The sequence below is a fragment of the Xiphophorus maculatus genome, chromosome 16 (genome assembly GCF_002775205.1).
Source record: "Xiphophorus maculatus strain JP 163 A chromosome 16, X_maculatus-5.0-male, whole genome shotgun sequence".
NCBI classification, from domain to species: Eukaryota; Metazoa; Chordata; class Actinopteri; order Cyprinodontiformes; family Poeciliidae; genus Xiphophorus; species Xiphophorus maculatus.
The window spans coordinates 6,462,652-6,483,212 of NC_036458.1; the positions used below are offsets into that span (position 1 = coordinate 6,462,652).

Consider the following 20,561-nt stretch of genomic DNA (forward strand, 5'->3'; position numbering starts at 1 on the left):
CCCTTGAAACGACAGAATTTAAATGTTAATCACTTCTTGAGTTGCTCCAATTTAAGGAACAGTCATATAATCAGAAAATATTTTTCTCTAAATCATCACTGTATTATTTCATTTTTCATCCCATTGTGGACTGAATGGATTTTTTCCTCTAGTATTGCACAACATGATGATAAAAACTGCATTTCTATGCCAGCATAGACTGGTTACAACAAATCCAAGCTTTATTTCTATACTAAGAGTTGCTTTATGAGCATACATAATAAAGAAGACATGACTGAAATCCACAGCTATAACCTCCAATTTAAAGTTTTTCCACTAATCATGAAATTAAAACTCAGTGAAGATTATGTTTTAATATGCTGATCTTTAGATTCACACGCAGAAGGGTCAAAATTTGCACCAAACTTATGCTCTCGACAGAATTCAAGCTTTTTTTTTTACCCATTTGACTGCAAGACTATAGAAATTCACTGACGAAAGCTTTAGTCCAACATCATTCATTTATCCGAAATGCTCCTATTGTTTTTAATTTAAGCCTGTTTTGGTCCTGCTGACTATATTAAAATTTATGAGAACTGAAGAGCAATAAGTGAATAAATAGAAACTCTGACAAAGGACAGCGAGGGAAACAGAACCACAAAGAACAGAACAACAAGCACAGTTTAACCAATAGTATTTAATGGTTTATGCAACTGTTTGCTAAGGCCCAATCTCCCCCCAACAGTACTATTAGATAAACCAGTCCCTTGCATTTTATTGGCCAAAAATAAATTCAAACATACCTAAATAAATATGTGTTTATGAAAAAAACGGAGCACAGAGGCAGGGGGTTGTGGGTTGCCCAAAACAGTAACAGTTCTAATTAAAGGCAACATGAAAACTGTCTTCTTCATGAACTAAATTACATGAACAGATCTTTTCTGTAAAAATTGGGTCAATCCTCAAGCAGCTTCCAATCCATGTCAAGTAGCACAGCTCTAAAACCATTCATTATAAAAACAGGTGGAACACTGCCACCAGCTGGAAGTTAAAAGCTTTGGTCACAGGAGTCTGACAAGATGTGAGCGACAGCTTCGTCATCCCTCGTGGAGAAACTACGTGGGTCTGAATTTAAACAGAATCAACGGCCCAGACTGGCTCGCTCGCTCTTTTAGCTTCAGGGAGATAAGAGCAAACAAAATGTTCATGTGTGTGAGGTTCTGACTACCTTGGACCAGAGAGGCTCATGCACAGATGTGTGTGTGTGTGTGTGTGAGAGCATATGATTATGAGGCCTTCTGCAGTCCGTTCCATCTGGCCGAGCTGAAGCGGTTCAATAAGTGGTTTTATTTTCTCTTTTTAAGCAGAAAAAGGAACATCAGAAACACTAAACTCACTTTTCACCAACACAGTGCCGAAAACTCGACCCTTCGCAGCGCGAGTCACCCAGGGCTTTGACCCCCGGAACAATGCCAGGACGAGTGGGCTGGGGTGGACGGACATCGGAGGGCTGTGAGGGGGGCGACAGTTTCTGTTCCCAACCCCTCCTTGACTTCTCACCCACCCCAAGCTGCCATCCGACCCGTTTCCCTCCAACTCTCCATGGCAAGGTGAGATGCTGTTAGAACGGGGGAGCCTTACCCCGTCCAATCGAATGATCCGGTCAGTCATTTAAGGGGAATGAGCTCAATTTGAGGCGCTGCTGTTGGAGGAGCTGGATGTGGAGGCCACGGCCGTGCCGGAGCTGCCCGAGGAAGCCACTGATTTGCGGATGTGGGGCATTAGGAAGGGGTCACTGGCCAGCTGGTGAACATCGATGCGGTCCTCCTTACGGTAGACCAGACAGCGCCTTATAAAGGCCTGAAGAAAAACACCATAAGAAGGTGGGAATAATGATCAGGTATGGGTGGACAATTAATATATATAATCGCAAGAGACACACGATCAATATAAATAGATAGTACAGCTGATCAGAGGTTAACAGAGTACCCAAAAATTTTATTTCAGTAAGAGTAGCACTACTTCAACATATTTTTACCCAGGTAAAAGTAAAAAGTAGCCATCCAAGAAATGACTCACGTAAGAGTAAAAAAAGTATTTGGTAAGAAGTCTACTCAAGTACAGAGTAACTGATCAAATTATTAATCATTTAATATTTAAAAACTACATCATCAGACAGACCAAAATATAAAATTAAATGGAAATTTTGATATTTTAGGAACCAAAATGAAAATAATTCATATAAGTCACAAAAAAATAACAAAATCAGGCAAAACAATATTATTCCAAATCAGTTTCTTTCGATATAAAACGTTAACATAAACTGCTGGTGTGTGACTTTTTGATTAAAATGAGTTTGTTTTTCATTTAGTGGGTAGAGAACCCAGAAATTTTACTCAAATGAAAGTAGCGTTACTCCATAATACATTTGCTCAAGTAAAAGTAAAAAGTACAAAGTAGTAAAAATATTCTTAAAAGTACTTTTTCTCAAAAAAGTTACTCAAGTATTGAGTAAATGCAACCAGTCACTACTCAACTCTGAATCAAATAATTTCACTGAACTCCAGAACTCCAGAACCACAAAGCATTCTGGGGAGTGTAGGCAAGGGAAAGGCTTCAGCTGATGAACCTCTCACAGCTAGCTAAGCAAGGTTGGTGGAATCAACTAACTCACTCGTTGGTTACCTAGCAACAATCTTTAGAGTAACTTGCGCAGCAGCAATTATAGGTTTTGCCACAGTGCCTCATAACTGCTTAAAAATAAACAACAATGGTAGTACTTCAGAATTTAAAACAAAAATATTTAATAAATAATTATCGATATCGACTGATATGAAAATCTTAAAACGCAATACAATTTTTCTAGCTATATTATACAGATAAAAATATCCCAAAATTTATGAAATATATTTAAAAAAATGATAAAACTTATTAAACTATGAAAAAAAGAAACTCTTGGTTGTGGCTTCGGTGACTCTATGAAAATAAATACCTTGGCTTCAGGTGAGACTACAGGTTTTGGGGGGAACTGAACTTCTGTGGCCTTCAGGATTGTGTTCTCCTGCAGGATGTCCTGCTGAGACTGGTTGTGACCAAAAGGCTACGGCGGAAAAGGTAGAAAAAGGTGTAGGTATAAAGTCGGAATCATAACCGAACTCAAAAACTGAACTCAACACCAACAGATTTCTCGTCTTACTGCGACTCCTACCTTACGGCCGTATAAACACTGGTAGAAAATGACACCCACGGACCAAACATCAACTTTATTGGAGATTTTTGGTGGCTCCTTGCCAACCACAAAACACTCCGGCGGAAGATACCTGGAGATAAAATAGGAATTAATTTCTATGTGCATAAATTTCACAAAACACACACCTGCAACCATTTTTCTATTTTCAAATACTTGACAATACCGACAACTAAAATACAATAGAAAAGTTTATTTATTTCAGTAACTGAATTTAATTCTGTTAATTTGGATGTTTATGGTTCAAAGCCAACGCAAAATAGCTTTATTATTATTTTTTCTTTAGGTAATCAGAATATCACAAGGCCATTAAAAAAAATTAAAAACATAAATGTTTTGGTCTAAATCAGGGGTGGGCACTCCTGGTCCTCGAGGGCCGGTGTCCTGCAACTCTTAGATGTCTCCCTGGTCCAACACACCTGAATCCAACAGCTGAATCTCCTCCTAAGTGCAGTCAAGTTCTCCAGAGTCCTGTTAACGACCTCATTATTTGACTCAGGTGTGTTGAAGTAGAGATGCATCTAAAAGTTGCAGGACACCGGCCCTCGAGGACCAGGAGTGCCCACCCCTGGTCTAAATAATAGCAGGAAAGACTGCCGACTTGAAAGTTCATCAAATTTTAATAACACTCCCAACTAGCAGGGTAAACCACAAATTGTCATTTCCACAGTGCTGTAATCCCAGAATAATACCGTAATCCAAGAGTTGAGTGGAAGGAAAAAGTGTGGTAGAAAAGGCAAACAGTCACTAAAGAGTTGGTGACCCCCAGTTTGTCGGTCTGGGAACCAGTCTTACCAGTAAGTTCCCGCTCCCTGTGAGGTCAGCTCCATCCCGTCTACAGAGTTGTAGCTGTCGTCATCCATTATTTTCGACAGGCCAAAATCTGTTATCTTAATCTCACCACAGGCAGTGCCATTCACAAGCAGGATATTACCTAAGAAGGGGTAAAAAAAAATCCTGACATGAGTTGACATTTTTTAAACTTTGTCATCTCACTATAGACGATGCACTTAGGCGGGCCACGCTATTTAGCCTTGTCTCTTTTAGAAAAAACCAGTGAAGGAGCTATGCTGTAATTAAACTTTAATTCATCTACATTTTTGGATTGATCTGATTTTGCAAAAATGTTTCTGTTTTTCTTCCAAAGTTCTTTGAATTGACATTTGTTGTACGTTTGCAATAAAAAATGAAATTAATCGACTAATCTGAATTTTTTTTAACAATCTGAACAGTTGGGTAATATTAAATCTTAAAAACAAATAAGTTCAAAAACTGCCTCGACATAAACAGACTTCTCATCTTAGTGCGACTCCTAGTAATTTAGTTTTATACATGTGCTTCTATTTCAAACATGTGCCTCAAAATTAAAACTAGAAGAAAAAGGTAACAAATGTGAAGACTGACCAGGTTTAAGGTCGTAGTGGATAATGGGAGGTCTAATTTCATTGAGGTACTTAAGGGCGTTGACGATCTGCATGATGATGGAGCGTCCTTCCTTCTCCGACATCAGCTTGTGCTGCTTCAGGTAGAAGTCCAGGTCATTGCCCTCGCAGTACTCCAGCACTGTGCAAAACCTGCTCAGAGAGTCAGCGGGACTTCAGCAACTTTCACAGATGGACAACAGAAAAATTCAACAGTTACATGCCTGTTCCAATGACTTACGAGTCAGTGTCAAGTGAAAAGTAGTCGTAGAGTTTAACTATCCGTGGGTGATCCAGCTCTTTATGGATTCTATATTCTCTGCACGCATGTCTGGAAAAAAACGACAGCAAAAAACAAAACAAAAAAACCTTTTATTATTAACTATAAAAAAGGGTTGTTAGACATTTTCATGTAAAAAGAAATTCCATACATTTCCAGGCTGAACTTTCCAAGGTTTTTTTTTTTTTTTTTTTTACATTCATTGTTACCAATTTAAAAAAAATACAATGAATCTGTAACCGGATATTTCTATATATGGCAGAATACATAAACCTGAAAAAAAGAAGGAGGAAAGCAAGCAAGAAAGAAAGTGTAATGGAAAAAAATTAAGGAAACAAGAAAGGACACATAGCAGCAAGTAAAGATTTAGACAAAAATAAAGTTAAGAACTATAAATGTCTTTCATACTCTTAATTTCCTTTTCCATACTTATCCAGATGTGAGAAACACTCAAATTCACTTCACTACATTTCCATATTTTTCCTAGTCTGCATTGGTCCTCTGAATGCACGGTTTATTACCATGAAAAAATGTTACGAGAACGATTCAAACACTCACTTGTGATAATTTTCCTTCTTCTCGTCCCTCCAGTTCTTGTTTAACTGGTGGATTTTAACGGCAACGTACCTCTGCTCTGTTAAATCAAAGGCCTGAATAAAAAAATAAAATAAAAAAATCTCCAGTTAGATAGAAAGTACATATGGGTTTGTTTTGCTTTAGCTGCACTAAGACTCTTGCCTCACGTTGAAATGGCAGCGTTCATTAATCATTTTAAATGTCCTGACAGCAAATTCCTTGAACCCTGCCATTTTGGCACAGTGATTAACCGCAAAACAGTAACTTCAACCTAATGTAATACCAAATAAAGCTTGCACAGCACAGGCACAGTTTAACATCACAATGTGAACTGCTCTGATTTTATAAAGCAGAATAGGACAAATAGGATCATTTTGTTAGTCTTTCAGCCTTTAAAAACTACTGCTTCAGTAGTAGTTTAAGTCAGTACTAAATAAAGGCAAAACAGTAACAAAATGCAGGTAAAACAACAGACTGGCTGGCTCATCGTTCCTCTTGTAATTTAGGAAAAGAAATGTTTCGTCTCACCTTGTAAACTTCACTGAAACCTCCTCGCCCAAGCAAATGGAGCAGAAGGTATCTGTCATTTAGCGTAGGATGATCTTTGAATCTAGCAAGAGGAGTAAATGATAGATGTAGCGTAAACTAGATGAAGGAATTGAATTAATCTCAATTTTAAAGGTGAAACACACTTAATCCGTATTGCAACAAGGGAACAATTATTATTTCCTCAGGGTCAAGTTGGTTTGGATATTTTTCCCTTAATAAATGAAATCATTATTTGAAAACTGCAGTTTGTAGTTCAAGTTATCTTGATATAAAATGCATTTATATCTGAATATTTAAATAAAAGAAATCTGTAAGGGGCCATTTTCTCTAGCACTTTAAAACGTTGTTAAAAAAAAGCCCTTTTCATTTATGTAATTTCATATTAAAAAGCCTGATTAAAAATGCCAAATACAAAAGCTCAACTGGATTTAAACAAAAGAGGATTGAAGTTCAGCCAAAAGTGCAACTTTAAATGAAAACAATTATTTGTATTTAATATCTGTAAATTTTTTATGAGCTTGTTTAAATGTCATTCTTTTACATATTAACATGATCAATATAATTACCAGTAGTAATTATTTACACTTGATACCCTGGGATCATGTGAGTGAACAAAACACCAAGCATCAACAGAATGTTTGGAGAAAACGCTCTGACCTTTGATAAAAAATTTTAAGAAAATTGTATTAAAATTATTAGCATATATAAGGGTTATTTGGGTCAATATCTAAGCTTCAACTACGCCCGTGAAAACTGAATAATACTGCAATTGCATCTTGGATAAAAAAAACAACAAAGCATTTTGCAATCCATGTCTGAAAAAGAAATCTCACTGGGAATTATCTTCATTGTGGATCCTTTTGAGCTCACGTATGTGAAGGTTTCTCACTCGCTCCAACCTCTCCAGCTCTGCCTGGATCTCAGCTTCCTCCTGCAAATACAAACAAGAAATCCCCCCGAAAAATTACCTCACAAGAAAATTATTAAAATATCACAATAAAACTTGATGGGGTTAGGCCTGCCAGGATAACAAATTATGCTGAATAATAAACTGTCCCAGAAATTATTGCGATAAATGATAATATTGTCATTTTGAAACAATTTTTAACTAATATGATAATGGCACAGTAATGCAAGTACACCTACTTCAAGATAAAAAAAAACTTTAATCTTTAAAAAACACTTAACTGGAACTGGAGAAATATTTTAAATATTCCAAACAAAACAAATCAACCAGAACAACAATAATTAAAATGGATTATGAATATCTAGCCAACACTGCATTTCAAAAAGTAATAATCATTCAGCTTAGAGAAAACAAGCAAAAGTGGCAGGTAGTGCAAACAAAATGTTTCTCAAAATAGTGGCTTTTCAACAATTTTAAAGGGGAGCATTTCTTCCAACAACTTGTCCAAATGGAAGTGATGGCGCTCATTTTAATCCATCATGCGATTAATTGATTTATTGCTTAATATAACAGGCTTAGGAGGAATTTAAAACAACACATTCATGCGTTACCTTTTTAAGGTACCCTAATCTTAGTTTAAAGATTTCTTCTTGCTCGTGGTACTCCGCCTGCGATAACCTGGGAGAATACAGAACAAACCTCAGCGCAACGTCAAACATGTCGACGCGTTTAGAACAAGACAATGCTGACGTTGAGGAGAAGAAAAGCAAGAAAAAGTGGTGTACGTTTCACTTTCTGTCCCATTGGTCTTGCTTTTGCGTTTGTTTTGCTCCAGGCTCGGCGGTGGAGTCTGGGCCATGGAAGGCGGCTTGCGTTTGGCCAGGAGCTTTCTCTGCCTCTCGATGTCCTCCCGCTGAGAGTTGATCCTCTCTTGTTGTCTGGAATGCACATCATTAAACAATTGCATCTTAATTCTCATTACTAAACATGCAATAGCAAATTTAAGAGTTAGTTTTGATTCTCTTTTCAAGTTAAAACAACAACAAAAAAAGCAACGTTTGTGTTTTTCTACTCACTTGATAAGATTTTGGAACGCATATCCATCTGTCCACTGTTCAGTGAAGGATGCGCCGTGTCTTACTGTAGTGAAATGGCCCAATCGAAGTCTATCCTGCATACTTTTATCCCGGCAAGCCATTTTCTCCTGCTTGGACTGAGCGGCAGAGAAAAACACGAACCAAACATCACCAATCAACTTCTACCGAGGAGCAACGTTTTCAGACAAACGCCCCTAGCTCTCGTCAATTTCATACTTTTTCAATCAGCAGCTTCTTGGACATGGTCACACACTTGTTTAAGCGCTCCTTGTATCGTTCCAGCATCCTCTGCTGCTCATCGATTTGTCTTCTGAGTTCACAGTTCGCCTGGAACAGAACGCACAGAGAGGCGGGAAATAAGCAAGGTGAAAAGGATTATTACAGTTCATCACATATGCAGAGAATCGACAAGTGCGTGAGTGGAAAACCTTCACAGAAAGCGAGCAAAGTGGCACGGATGAAGTGTAATGAGATTAGTACCCGCAGCAAATCGTCTATTCGGCCCTCCTTCTTCTCCAGGTCAGAGTTCTTGCTGTTCTCCAGGGCTGTTAGTTTCTCTAAAGTAAGGTCGGACTAAGGAGCACAAAAGCCGTCGTTAATGGTGGGTTCATTCCGAGTAAGTGCATATGTTACAGTTTATAGTTGTAATCATTAATGTACAGCTCTTCCACATTTTGTTAAGGATTTCAAGTACATTTGATTAGATTACATTGCATGGATCAATATAAAGTAGCAAAAACTGTGAAAATGTAGGAAATGATACGTGGTTTTCAAAGTGTTTGGCCCGTAACTAAAAAGCCTGCGTATCCATCCCCCTCGAATCAAATGCGCTTAAATAAAATCTGCCTGCTAAATTCACCTGATTTGAGGCCTTAGCAGTTTGATTAAGGCCTCAAAGGACTGCTGCAGAACATTAATGAACAAATCGAATCATAAAGTCCAAGCAACACAGCAGACACGTCAGTGATGAAGTTGTGGAAAAGTTTAAAGCAGGGTTAAGTCATAAAATTATATCAAATGTTTTTTGGACATTGCATAGTCAGAGTCAAATCTAAGATATTTAAGACCTTTTAAATGCCACCTTGAATGAAATTTAACACCGAAAAAAAATATATATAAAAATATAGGGCTGGCTTCTATAGGTTGAGCCTGTCCAAATTAATCGTTGTCCAGCCAACTGGTGATATATTTAGAATAACTCATAATAGATGCAAAAAAAGCTAGCTAGATGAATAGCTTGTAAAGGTATATTAGCAGCTAGTTAGCCTCAATCACCTCGAATCACATGACACAATGAAAATGTTTAAACTTTTGTCAAAACTTAAGACTGGCAATTAGCGTTTTTAAGGTCAACTTACTTTTTTTTTCTGAATACGTGACCGAACGACTAACTGAACAGCCAGGACAACAGTAGGCAGAAAACCCATCAAGAAGCCCACAGTCACTATGGAGGAGCTGCAGACTTCTACAGCTCAGCTGGGAGACTCAACAGCAATTAATCATCCACAAACCCCTAATACTAGAATGACAAATAGTGAGCCTTTGAAAGTCATAAGCGGCACTCACGGTCTGCCACAAGCCAGGCAGGGACAAAGCAAACATGTGAAAGGTAGGGGCTCTTGCCAGAAGTGACCAGAATGTAGCCATTTTTAGCCTATGAGCAAATCGCTATGTTTAGCAGAATGCCAAAGCTGAATGTCAAACATGTTTTCCATATTGAAAAACCTGGTGGTGGCAGTATCACGCTTTGAGGGACGTTTTCTATTCAGCGTGGACAGGCATTGAGGGGAATATAGACTGAGTGAAACATAGGGCAATACTGGGGGGAAACCCCTTTAGGGATGGCAAAAGACATGAGATACAATTGATCTGAATTCAAAAATACTTGATTGATTCCAAAGGAAAAATAAATAAATAAATAATTTGGGGTGATGGTTCACCTTTAAACAAGAGAAAAAAATGTCGGAGCTCAAACAAATCTCCCATTTACACATACATGTTCCTAGATTCAACTGTTTCAATTTTACCCTCCAGACATTTGGGAACAAAATGTTCCCCAAGTTGGGATTTATAATCTTTATTGCCACAAGTCCTGAGCCGAAGATCCTTTAAACCACTTACCAAAATGTAAATCATTTTGTAATCAGTTATACCATCATTTTAAAAAAAAATCTTCCAAAATATGAATAATTTGTTGAGGAAACCAACCCGAACCCATTTGACACCACCCTGGGACAAAGTTTCGATCAAATCAAATTCTCACAATGGAATGGTTTCGCTCAAAAAAAAAAAAAAAAAGAAACATTAAATATGACTCGGGTAAAAAAATAAAATAAAATCCAGTCTCCAGATGTGGAAAGCTGATAGAGACATACTTCAACAAACTTGAACCTGCAGCTGCAGCAAGACATGCTTCTAGAAAGTACTGAGATAGGAAGAAGTATACAGATGCAAGCCGCATCTTGTCAGATTTTCATTTGGGAAACATAAGATGAATACCACGTATTACTTCCCAGACTTCACAATTATGCATTATTTTATGAGATTCTGTTGCACAAGTTTCCAATAAATACATTGAGGTTTTGCTGTTGGGTGATAAAATGTGAAAAAAAATTTGGAGGTGAGTATATTCACTGTTTATGGCAACCATGCAACTTCTCGTAAACTATAATCAAGTTAATTAGACAAACAGGTAATCACACAATTAGTGTGTGATGTACCTGTGTAGTTTTGTGGAGCATGTGAAGAACGACGGGCTTCATCGCGCATGTGGAGAGCTCCATGTTGACAGAACTGATGGACGAAGGGCTTCCTTGCTGCACCTGGGAGGAAAACACATAGTTCAATGAAGACGTTTTATTTTGATGTGAAAGGAATGTACATAAAAAAAACACCTTCACTTTAATAATTTATCAGGATTTGGTGGAATGTTACCACAAAGCATATCATAAGTATTTATTCCCCCCCACTGTATTTTTTTTTAATAGGAAACTTGTAATCAATCATCTACTTAATGACTACTAGAACATGTGAACACAAATCTGATTCCTCTCACTCGTGAACAGACCTCACCCGCTGGTGTTAGTAACAAGCATGGAATAAAGAGAATGAAAAGAAAGAGCGTTGTGAAATAAAAAAGGCATTAAAAACACCACTGAGAGAAACAACGCTCACCGTGACGGGAGGGTTGGACAGAGAGTGTTGTGGGGAAGAGCGGACCACTGGCGGAATTCCCCTAGCAGGGCTGGTACCAGGACCACTACCTCCCGCAAACTGACGCGCAAGAAAAATAAGAAAGAAGATAAATGGAACGGCGAGTAAAGAAGGGGTTAGAAAAAAGGAACGAAAGGTTATACGGGTGAATCCAACACGACAGGAGCACTCACCTCAAAATAATCGCTAATTTTAAGCCCCCTCGCTCCTGCTTTGCCTACAAAAAGAAAAGAGGAAGGTTCAATAAAAGGGAATGTGTAAGAAATGATGAAAGGGTTGTAAATGGGGATTATGGTACCTTGGTTGCTGTCAAAGTGGTCCGCTTTGCGTTTTCTGACTCTCTGCTCGTTTGCCTTTTTCTCTGGAGTCTGTGAAAAAAAGCAGCATAAACACACCGTGTGTGTGAGGTGGGGTAAACGGAAGGGTCCACACAAATAAATCCAGTCAATATGCAAGAGAGACTAACCTCCAGCTCTTTGTCACTAAGTGAACCCAAGCTGCACAGACTTTGATTGGATGACTCATTCTGACTCTGACCTGAGCCCTGTTGTCAAAAAAAAGAAAACAAAAAGAGAAAAGGAAGGACTTAAATGCACACAAAAAATGTTAGATGTATGTCCATTTGTTACTACTTTCAACATGTGGGAACTTGTTGAAAAAGGTAGACAAAAACATACGGTAAAAATGCTGAGAGACAAGAACAGTGATGGAGAGGTTTGGCTACACGCAATCACCATAAAATCCCAAATCTGTGGAGACCTGCATCGGTACTAACGCCGGTTCCCTAGGTGATGCCTGTCAATCAAATGATTCACATCAGAATTCAGCAGGCGCTGTCCAATCAGAGCGAGACACTTAGTCATTCTGAGCACACTAGAGCTCCCTCGCTGAACCCTCCTAAAATGGCTGAACATTAGGCAAGCTGCTGGGGATCCATTCCTCGCTCCATCTGCCACCTTTACAAAATGTCATCCATTTTTCTACCTTCTCCTCCTCAACGCATTTTCAAATCACCCTATTTTTTTTTTACTATAAAGGGAACCACCAAGAAGATGCTTTTTAAATCTAAAAAACACAAATAAAAAGAAAACTATTATGGTTGTTTGTTCATGCAGTTAGCAGATACTGTTCGCCACATCTGCCTGTTTATCAAAAGATGTTTGATCCCTTTGTCCTTAACTTTTCTGCTGACTAAGTGCTTTACACAAAGAACAGCAGCGCCATCGAGCTATTCAAGGTCGAGGAGGAAAAGATAAGCCACTCTGTGACACTGAAGAAGTCACCAAACCATACGTCTTCACTCTCACCCATCTAGGAGAGGGCGACTGTGGCATGATGCCTTAGCAGGCGTCGCCATTTTCTCTGCGGCAGCACCCATGCCATGCTCTGAGCTCAGCTCTGCCTATGGTTGGCACAGGGCCTGCTCTTGGCACCAACTCCGGCTCCCTAACTGTTCCAAGATCACCTTCTTCTAAGACTGACAGCTCCATCTACGTAGCGAGGGTGCGGGGAGGAAAAGAAAAGAAAAAAAAGCCACTTCTCATTCTACCTGGTCAAAAACTATTTCCGCATTCTTCCTCTGCCCCCTACCAACCCCGTCCTGTCTGTGGCCTTGTTGGCAGAGGCAGTCGCTCGCATATACAATCGCTACATCACAAGCCAGGAAGCGATGCCATGTCAAAGCCGCCAAAAAATACAGACACGGCTCAAGCTTCTCCGGAGACAAAGAAAAGGCAGGAGCCCAAGCTTGTTCAGGCTAAAATACTAAATAAAAAAATCAGACTGATAATGGCGGTAAAGTAAAACAATAACGCATAATTGTATAAATCTGTGACTAGAGAAGCATTTCCCCAGCTCAACCTTTGTGACATCTGGTGCATACAAACCTTACTCACTCCAACCCCCGTAAAGCGAGCCTCCAACAGCTCCTGTCGCCGGGGGTCCAGGCTGTGCAGTTCTTCCATCATGGCTGTGGAGACAAGAGTGCAAATTAAGGAAGGCATTCAAGAGCCTGGAATATTCAGATGGAAGAAGGATGACAGTTTCAAAAGACACTGGTTGTGATGAGTCATGGCTGTGTTTAGCTATATGGATGTGGAAAATTCCTGTTCTGAGTCATCAATAAGTTTGACAATGTTGATATTTATATCCATGAAGGAAAAGCCACTTAACAACTGCTGTTCAGCAAGACACCCAGAGGACGCAGAGCACAACTATAAACAAATACTGATATTTCACATGCATCACAGACGAAGCCCAGATGTGTAAAGTCACTGCCTGGAAATTTATGGAATCACTTGATAACGCCTTGACATGACAGGCCTAAGTTTCATGGCGCTGTTATAAAAGGTCAGCAATGGAGGGACTGCCAAGGAACACTCACAGCAATGGAGAAAAGGCCACAAAGGACAATAAGTGGCCAGTTTGCTGACCGGTGCGGAGGTTTAAAATTACACGCCCAGAACTGGTTGCTATGTATGTCTGTTACCTACAGTTTGCATCTATAAGTAAATATATTTAAGGTATGGATTCTATAAGTAAATAGTAAAATCATTGTTTACGTGCAACAAAATAAGCAAATTATTAATTTTGAGCACAATTAGTGAAATATTGGTTAGCTAACTTTAGGTAAACGAGTCAAGAAGCTACCGATGCTGACCATCAGTTAGCAATCTGAGCGGCTAACAGTTAGCTAATGATGTTTAGATAGAATTTCTTTAAAAGGGTAAACCAAAGCAAGAAAAGAATGTTTCGACAAATTCTCATCCAAGTATATTTAAAACACAAAGCTATTTTTCCCCCTAAATACTGACCGTTAGGCGTTAGGTTTCCAATGGGCTAGGGTTATCCCTAAAATAAGCATCATCTGCCACGACATCTGGGCTCACTGGAGCAAAACATCCTTCAAACGAAATTCTTTTGTCTGAAAGCCCGTTCAGATACTCACTGTAGTTAAGATTTTCTCAGTTTTCTGGGGCTGTTGTCGGTGAAACCGTCTGCGTTGTCTCACCGGTGCTCGGCAGACCCTCCCAGACTAGGCCGCATCCAAAGCCACGTCCCTCGCGTGCTGGTTGTTGACGATCGAGACGCGGACGCCCGCTGAGCAGCTTCAGGTAGACCACGGAGGATTCTGGCGGAGGCCTCGACAAAACTCCGGGTCTCCCAAACCCGCCTCTCTGCGCTCCTTAAATGGGGATCCCCATCATGTCCCTCGCTCCGAGGGTCATACCGCACTGTGGTCTGGTGTATCTCGCTCCACACAATGGCGACCCTGGAGAATTTGCGCTTTTCGGCAGGTATAAATAATGTCTTTGAGCTAGTGTAGTTACCCCCTATATTTATCTCCCCCAGTGGTGCGGTGAATTTAGGGTCCTGGCTTTTCAGCTCGATCAAAACAAAGTTCGACACCAGTTTCCTTCCGAGCTGCAAAAAGGATCAAAACGACATCTGTTTTCGGAAGTTGTGCTTTTGGAAGCGTTTCAGCTGAATCCGGATCATTTCGGTTCGGATCTCACGTTTTTGCAATGTAAACAATAATCAGGAAAATCTCATATTTTCTCGTGAGATCGTTTAAGTAGTTTCACCTTCCTTCAGTCTACGCCTGCTCCAAAATCTGTTGTCCGGACCAATAACAAAACCCCCTCCACACAATAAAATTTAGCAGTGCCCACCCCCACACTAGTGATAAATTAATCAGAAAGTTCCCATCCTAACCATGCTGCAGACATAATATAAAATTTATTACTTAAATGTGCACGATTTTTTCAGTACTGGGTAAAACAGTTTTAATTTAGCATGTACAAAAATGTCAAATACAAAAAAGTCATGCAATGTATTATGAAAAATTTGCAGATTAAAACCAGTGTCTTTTTACAGCGTTTACCAGTTCTTTTTCAGATTAGACAACTCATCAGGAGAAAAGTCATCAATTTGGCGACCAAGAGTATTTTTCCAGATGAACATGTAAATAAAAAATGTATATCAGGGTTATGGCAGCCAGTTCAAGGGAAAAAAAACAACAAAACAACACTATCCCATTGTTGAAAATGTCTTCTGGAAAAAGCTGTAATCTTTGGAGGATTTTTCCTCTCGTCTCGCCTTATTTCTCAACAAGGCTTGCGGTACTTGCATTGGATCCAAACCCTGTACATGGTGAGCTGTTTCCCTCTGTTCACCTGCAGCCGCCTGTCCACAAGGTTCTGCACTTTTTCAAGCCCAGCCTCTGCAAACAACTCATGAAGCTCATCTAAAACACAGAAAGGCACAAAAATGTAATATATTCATGTTGAAAGAATGTAGGGGATAATATCAATTAAAAAAACTAAAACTTTATAAAGCCAGTCATTTATACCCTGAGTAAAGAAATAAACTCGTGTTCCGTCCCCTCTGACGTAAAAGTTTTCTGACAGACATCTCCCTAAGAAAAAAAAACAACAACCCACAAACGGTTATAAAGATGAAACAGTTAAACAGTAAACATTTCAAGGTTTGGTTGCAAGGATAAGCAGGTATGGGTATTGCTCAGAAAAGTCCTAAAGAGACCTAAAATGTTAAGGAATGAAGTGTTTTAAATGGGGAATAATCTGAAATATTTCTTCAAAAATAACCAGAGACCAAGAGCATTTTTGAAACTGTTCTACTGATAAAAAAGGAAATAGATTCAATGTAAATGAAAAAAAAAGAAAAATTAACATCTGGGTCACTGATGTTACGGGGTATCATGGGAGACTGATGTTATACAGTAAAATAAACTAATTGACTAAGTAATCAGGAAATCTTTGCATGATTCCCAACATACAGAAAGAAGCTAAAGCCTACTGAAGTCAAAAAACAGAGAAAGACAAATAGTCACTTTTATAAACTAAAACCTTCTGACATCTCTGAGTGACAGCCAGAACTTAGTTTGTTATAAAGCTATTTCTAATCCATTTGAATGTTTATCTATATTGGAGGAATTATATACCTTTTGATGTGGGAACCCCTTTTGTTTCCTTCAGAAAAGTGATGTCCAGGTTTTATAGACCTGCTAATCACATGACCCCATCCCAAGTAAGTGGAAGCCATGGATGAATTCACAGTGGCATTTTGTATTATTGATTGCTAACAGTTTATGACAAGAGCGTGACTGATTTTAAACAAATTCTTCCCAGTAGAAGAGAAATCTTTAGCAATTCCAGACCTTTTGAACCTTGACACAACCTGACTGACCTTTCTTGAAACGCAGTTGTGCCATATCGTAGCGTCCGTAATCCCTCAGCAGCATCACACCACCTGGTTTCAGCAGACTTGCTAATCTACTGATGGAGGCCTGCATCCTGAGATGGAGGGGGAACACTTACACAGTGTCTGCAATATCCTAAAGATGTACGCAAAAATGAAAGCACAAAACTAGGCAAAGCAATATGTGTTCATACTGGTCGGGATGCAGAGCCGACAGCACAAAGATCAGCACAATAACATCAAGGGATCCATCAGGGATCGGGAAACTGGCCTCGACATTGCTCAAGTCGTGAACAAAGGCAAAGCAGCGGTTCAAATCGTACTCTGGATTAGTCTGATGACGAGAGAAAATTTGAGTTAGTCACTTACACACTAAAGATCAGAAGAAACTGTTTTGTGAGTCAAAACAGCTCACCTTCACTAATTCCACAGCAGTGCTGGAGAAATCACAGCAGTACACAAAAAGTCCAGGGTCACTGCAGAAGGCAAAGCTACCGTTATATAGACTGCAAAAGGTGAGTCGTCGTCTTTTTCAGACATGATGCAACTTTTCTTGTGTGTTCTTACTTGTTGGTCTTGAGTATTGGGAAAACTGTGTTGCCCACACCACAACCAACCTGTACAGAAATGATGTTATGTTTCAGGAGAATTAACCATTTCAAATGGAACAAATGTAATAATGGCAACAAAATGGGCTCTGTTTGAATGTGTGTGCTATTTGAATGTTTAGAGAATCTTATATTCAAAGAACAAGAAAGAAAATCATAATTTCAATTGGATTACACTCATTTAGTGGGAGAAGTCTAATGTTTAAAAGATGTTCACATATTTCAATCATATACTTGTTAGCTCGGCTTTTCAGACTTAATCTTAAAAAAACAACAACACAATTTTGACACTTCTGGGAAACATTTTACAAGACTGGAACATAGAGTGGAAAGGATCTTTGCACAATCTGTCTGGTTCCTTCCAGGTCCTGAGTCCTGCATACTTTTCCTTTCCGCTCATCCAACAGGATTTGGGTTTAGGGGATTGAGATGGCCAAGGTAGAAGGTGGATCTTGTATTCTTGGCCAGATGTTTTGGATGATTATTCTGCCAAGACACCCACTAACAAAAAAAAGTCAATTTTGTAGCAGTTGCAAATGATGGCATGCCCTCTAGTTTTCTAGAGCTCCCTTCAAATATTGTTTTCTCCCACTGAAAAACACAGACTGAAATTATAGGAAAGCTTTTCTACATTTTTGTAGTTCATGCAATAAAAGCTGAATGCAACTGTAGCAGCTATATACAGGTTATAACACCTTCTTCCAAAAGTTGTCTGTGTCCCATGCATCACAGAACAGCTTTACTAAAACATACCTAGATCTGTTTAAAGGGACATGGGTTTTATTATTCAAGCCCACCATTTTAAGAATGTGTTTAAATCTACAGAACATCACTGAAAAACAAAATCTGACAATTTCCTGAACTAAATAAAACTATATTTAAAACATTTATATGGGTAAAATGTGACCAACTTGCTGCTAGAATGATCTCTAACCTCCAGGATGCGATATGTGGCAGAGGATCCTGGAAAGTCACAGTTGTCACCAGACAAAGCTGCAAAATCCCTGCATTGTTTTTGTTCAAATCCGTCCTGATGGCTGCTGTCCATGCCCGAGTTGTTTGGTTGAGATTCGTGGTTCGGGTTACGCTGTGGGGCAAGCTCTGGAAACTCTGTGAAGAGCCAGTGACGGTCTTTAAAGAAGCGATTCTCGTGTATCGTGTAAAACTCATTCCAGTATTCACTGGCCCGGCTGTTGTACTCCTCTGGAAGTAAAAGGCAGAAAAGCTAGTGTTAAAATAATAAATAAAGCACACTTCCTACAACATAGCACACATCTCCTTCTCAAAGGTCAGAATAATAAAAAATAATCATGATTTAATTCTAATATATAAACATAAACATATAATAATTTTCAAAAGTATAATCTAACCTTGTTTTTCTAGAGGCAAAGGCTGATTGTTTTCTGAAACTTTCTTCTTTGCAGCTTCTTCCTGTTCATCAGTCCACTCAACATTGTCCCTGGAGACCACAAAACATTATTATTCCAACTTTGTGAATGAATAATAAAGTAACTGACAGTGAAGAAATTGTGTCTGATATTTTGATGTGTTTTATTAGGCTTAATTTATATGTTTTTTTATGTCTGGATGCAGATTTGAAGGAGAATTTAACAATTGTGTTAGTGGCATCAACAATTCTCTGTTAAAAGAGTAGTTTCGCCCGTACACAGTGCATTAAGGTAAAGTACATAATGAATTCTCACACTGAACCTCAGTGACCTCACCTTCATAGATTAAAAAAATATGTATTTATTTATTTATTTGATCAACGAATAATTTTGAAAATGTATTGGCTAACCATCAAATATGGTAACTTTATTACCATCACCTTGATTTTTGGAGATATATCCAAAGTTGCTGATAATGATTTTCTGACATTTAAAAATGTCTTATTTTTATGATCTTATTTTTAAATTCTATTTTAATTTCTTAAAATAATTTCTAAACAAAAATAATCTCTGCTCACTCTAATCGAGAGAACTTTTTTACGCTAACGGCGGGGAACCATACTGCCCTTTTACCGTAATGCACACAGTAGAGGGGGGAAGTAATTTTATACATAAACAGTCGTATTTTCTAAGAGTCGGCTTGCTTACAAAATTTAAAAATAAATAAACAAAAAATCGCAACGTTGCAAAAGCTGAACTCAACCAAAGCTAAAGATAATGCTGAAAAAGTCTCCTCCACTCAAAATATACACAAGAACCCATTCCATCCTATTTGGGTCTGTGGTACCGACCATGCGTTGTGCTGGAAGACCTGCCGCGGGTCTGTAAGGAAGCGTGTCCCGAACTGAGGCCTTTTGGAGTCCTCAGGGGAAGAATTTGAAAGTGTCAAGCTGATTTCAGTGTTTTCAGCCTCCACTCCGTCCACGGTGCGGGGCGCCGCCATGATGGATCTGACGCAGAAGGGAGTGACGCATTCAGGAACAAGCGGAAAAGATATCAAGGGTTGAAACATGCTGACAGCTAATATTAATCAGTTAAAAAAGCACATTGCTTTTAACATTGCACAGGTATGGAGAGTCATTTCAGTCAAAATTAAGTAAGTAAATAAATAGGGAAATAAATAAATGTGGATTCTGTGAACCTTCACTCTTCTAATTTGATTTTTAGATTAAATGAAAAATGTACTTTATTCTGAAAAGAGAAATCTGGACCAGTCCACAAAGCAACCAAAAGACACAGTTTGATTAACTCAGATAGAAATTTCATTAATTAGTCTTCTTAAATAAATCAGTCATTTATCACTTTAAAAATATTGTCTGAGTAAATTGCTTCCTGTCAAAAACTTTGCTTCTTTCTCATGTGATATGTTTTTATTGTTAATATAGTTTGTTTTTAATGTATTTCTATTGATATATGTTATTTTACTTTCCTGCAAAGCACTTTGCATTACCTTGAGTCTGAATGGTGCAATACAAATAAACATCTTTGTTTGCATTATTACTTTCTTACACGCTAAGGAAAACTATAATGTGTGCATTAGCACTTTTTCTACACTAGGGGGAGACACATACTGAGAATATTTCCAGTGCCAGTTATTAAAGATAATTTTCTCTCTTCGTTTCCAAAGTATCGGTTTGTGTTGGCAAGTCTGTCGTAATTCCAGGAAAATTATCTTGTTTTCCTCAGGAGATATTTTTGCTATTAAAACCTGGTGAACAATTTTGGATTAATTTCTGTGACATTATTCTAAACATTAGTTATTGGTAGCATAAGTTATTTTGCAATGACTAAAAATGTACATAATCTTCTTAAACGTCAACACTATTAGGGTCTAGTTCAAATAAATAACTTTCAATATTGTGTTTGAGAGAGTTTTATAGATTTAAGTTTTGTTTACAAAAAGGATTAAAATACGCAATAGGTATTCATCAAACAACCAATTATTAGAACAGCTTGATTATAAAAAACACTTCCCATTTTTGTTGTGGCTGCACTTCCTTCATGTCAAACATGATG

At 38.5% G+C, this 20,561-nt stretch overlaps 2 protein-coding genes across 4 annotated transcripts; both read right to left on the reverse strand.

The window, feature by feature from the left end:
* Positions 1 to 656: 656 nt before the first annotated feature.
* Positions 657 to 14,890, reverse strand: tlk2 (tousled like kinase 2). 3 transcript variants are annotated; one of them, XM_005796679.2, is made up of 21 exons: positions 14,217 to 14,889; positions 13,156 to 13,238; positions 11,736 to 11,813; positions 11,568 to 11,637; positions 11,443 to 11,486; positions 11,231 to 11,329; positions 10,777 to 10,878; positions 8,537 to 8,629; positions 8,273 to 8,383; positions 8,036 to 8,172; positions 7,745 to 7,897; positions 7,571 to 7,637; positions 6,886 to 6,983; positions 6,032 to 6,113; positions 5,486 to 5,577; positions 4,889 to 4,978; positions 4,631 to 4,800; positions 4,022 to 4,160; positions 3,188 to 3,299; positions 2,972 to 3,079; positions 657 to 1,839 (listed from the first exon to the last, which is right to left on the reverse strand). In XM_005796679.2, the coding sequence occupies exons 2-21, from the start codon at positions 13,234 to 13,236 to the stop codon at positions 1,666 to 1,668; spliced, it is 2,100 nt and encodes a 699-aa protein (XP_005796736.1). In that variant the 5' UTR covers positions 13,237 to 13,238; positions 14,217 to 14,889; the 3' UTR covers positions 657 to 1,665. The 3 variants fall into 3 exon arrangements, with proteins under 3 accessions (XP_005796736.1, XP_023204822.1, XP_023204823.1); XM_023349054.1 differs by lacking the exon at positions 8,537 to 8,629 and having other exon boundaries at positions 14,217 to 14,890; XM_023349055.1 differs by lacking the exon at positions 11,231 to 11,329.
* A 98-nt stretch (positions 14,891 to 14,988) lies between these two features.
* On the reverse strand, positions 14,989 to 19,495 carry LOC102219720 (methyltransferase-like protein 2-A). Its single transcript, XM_005796761.3, has 9 exons — positions 19,337 to 19,495; positions 18,468 to 18,556; positions 18,032 to 18,300; positions 17,057 to 17,106; positions 16,905 to 16,965; positions 16,684 to 16,823; positions 16,478 to 16,584; positions 15,621 to 15,686; positions 14,989 to 15,515 (listed from the first exon to the last, which is right to left on the reverse strand). The coding sequence occupies exons 1-9, from the start codon at positions 19,486 to 19,488 to the stop codon at positions 15,376 to 15,378; spliced, it is 1,074 nt and encodes a 357-aa protein (XP_005796818.1). The 5' UTR covers positions 19,489 to 19,495; the 3' UTR covers positions 14,989 to 15,375.
* Between the last annotated feature and the right edge of the window lie 1,066 nt (positions 19,496 to 20,561).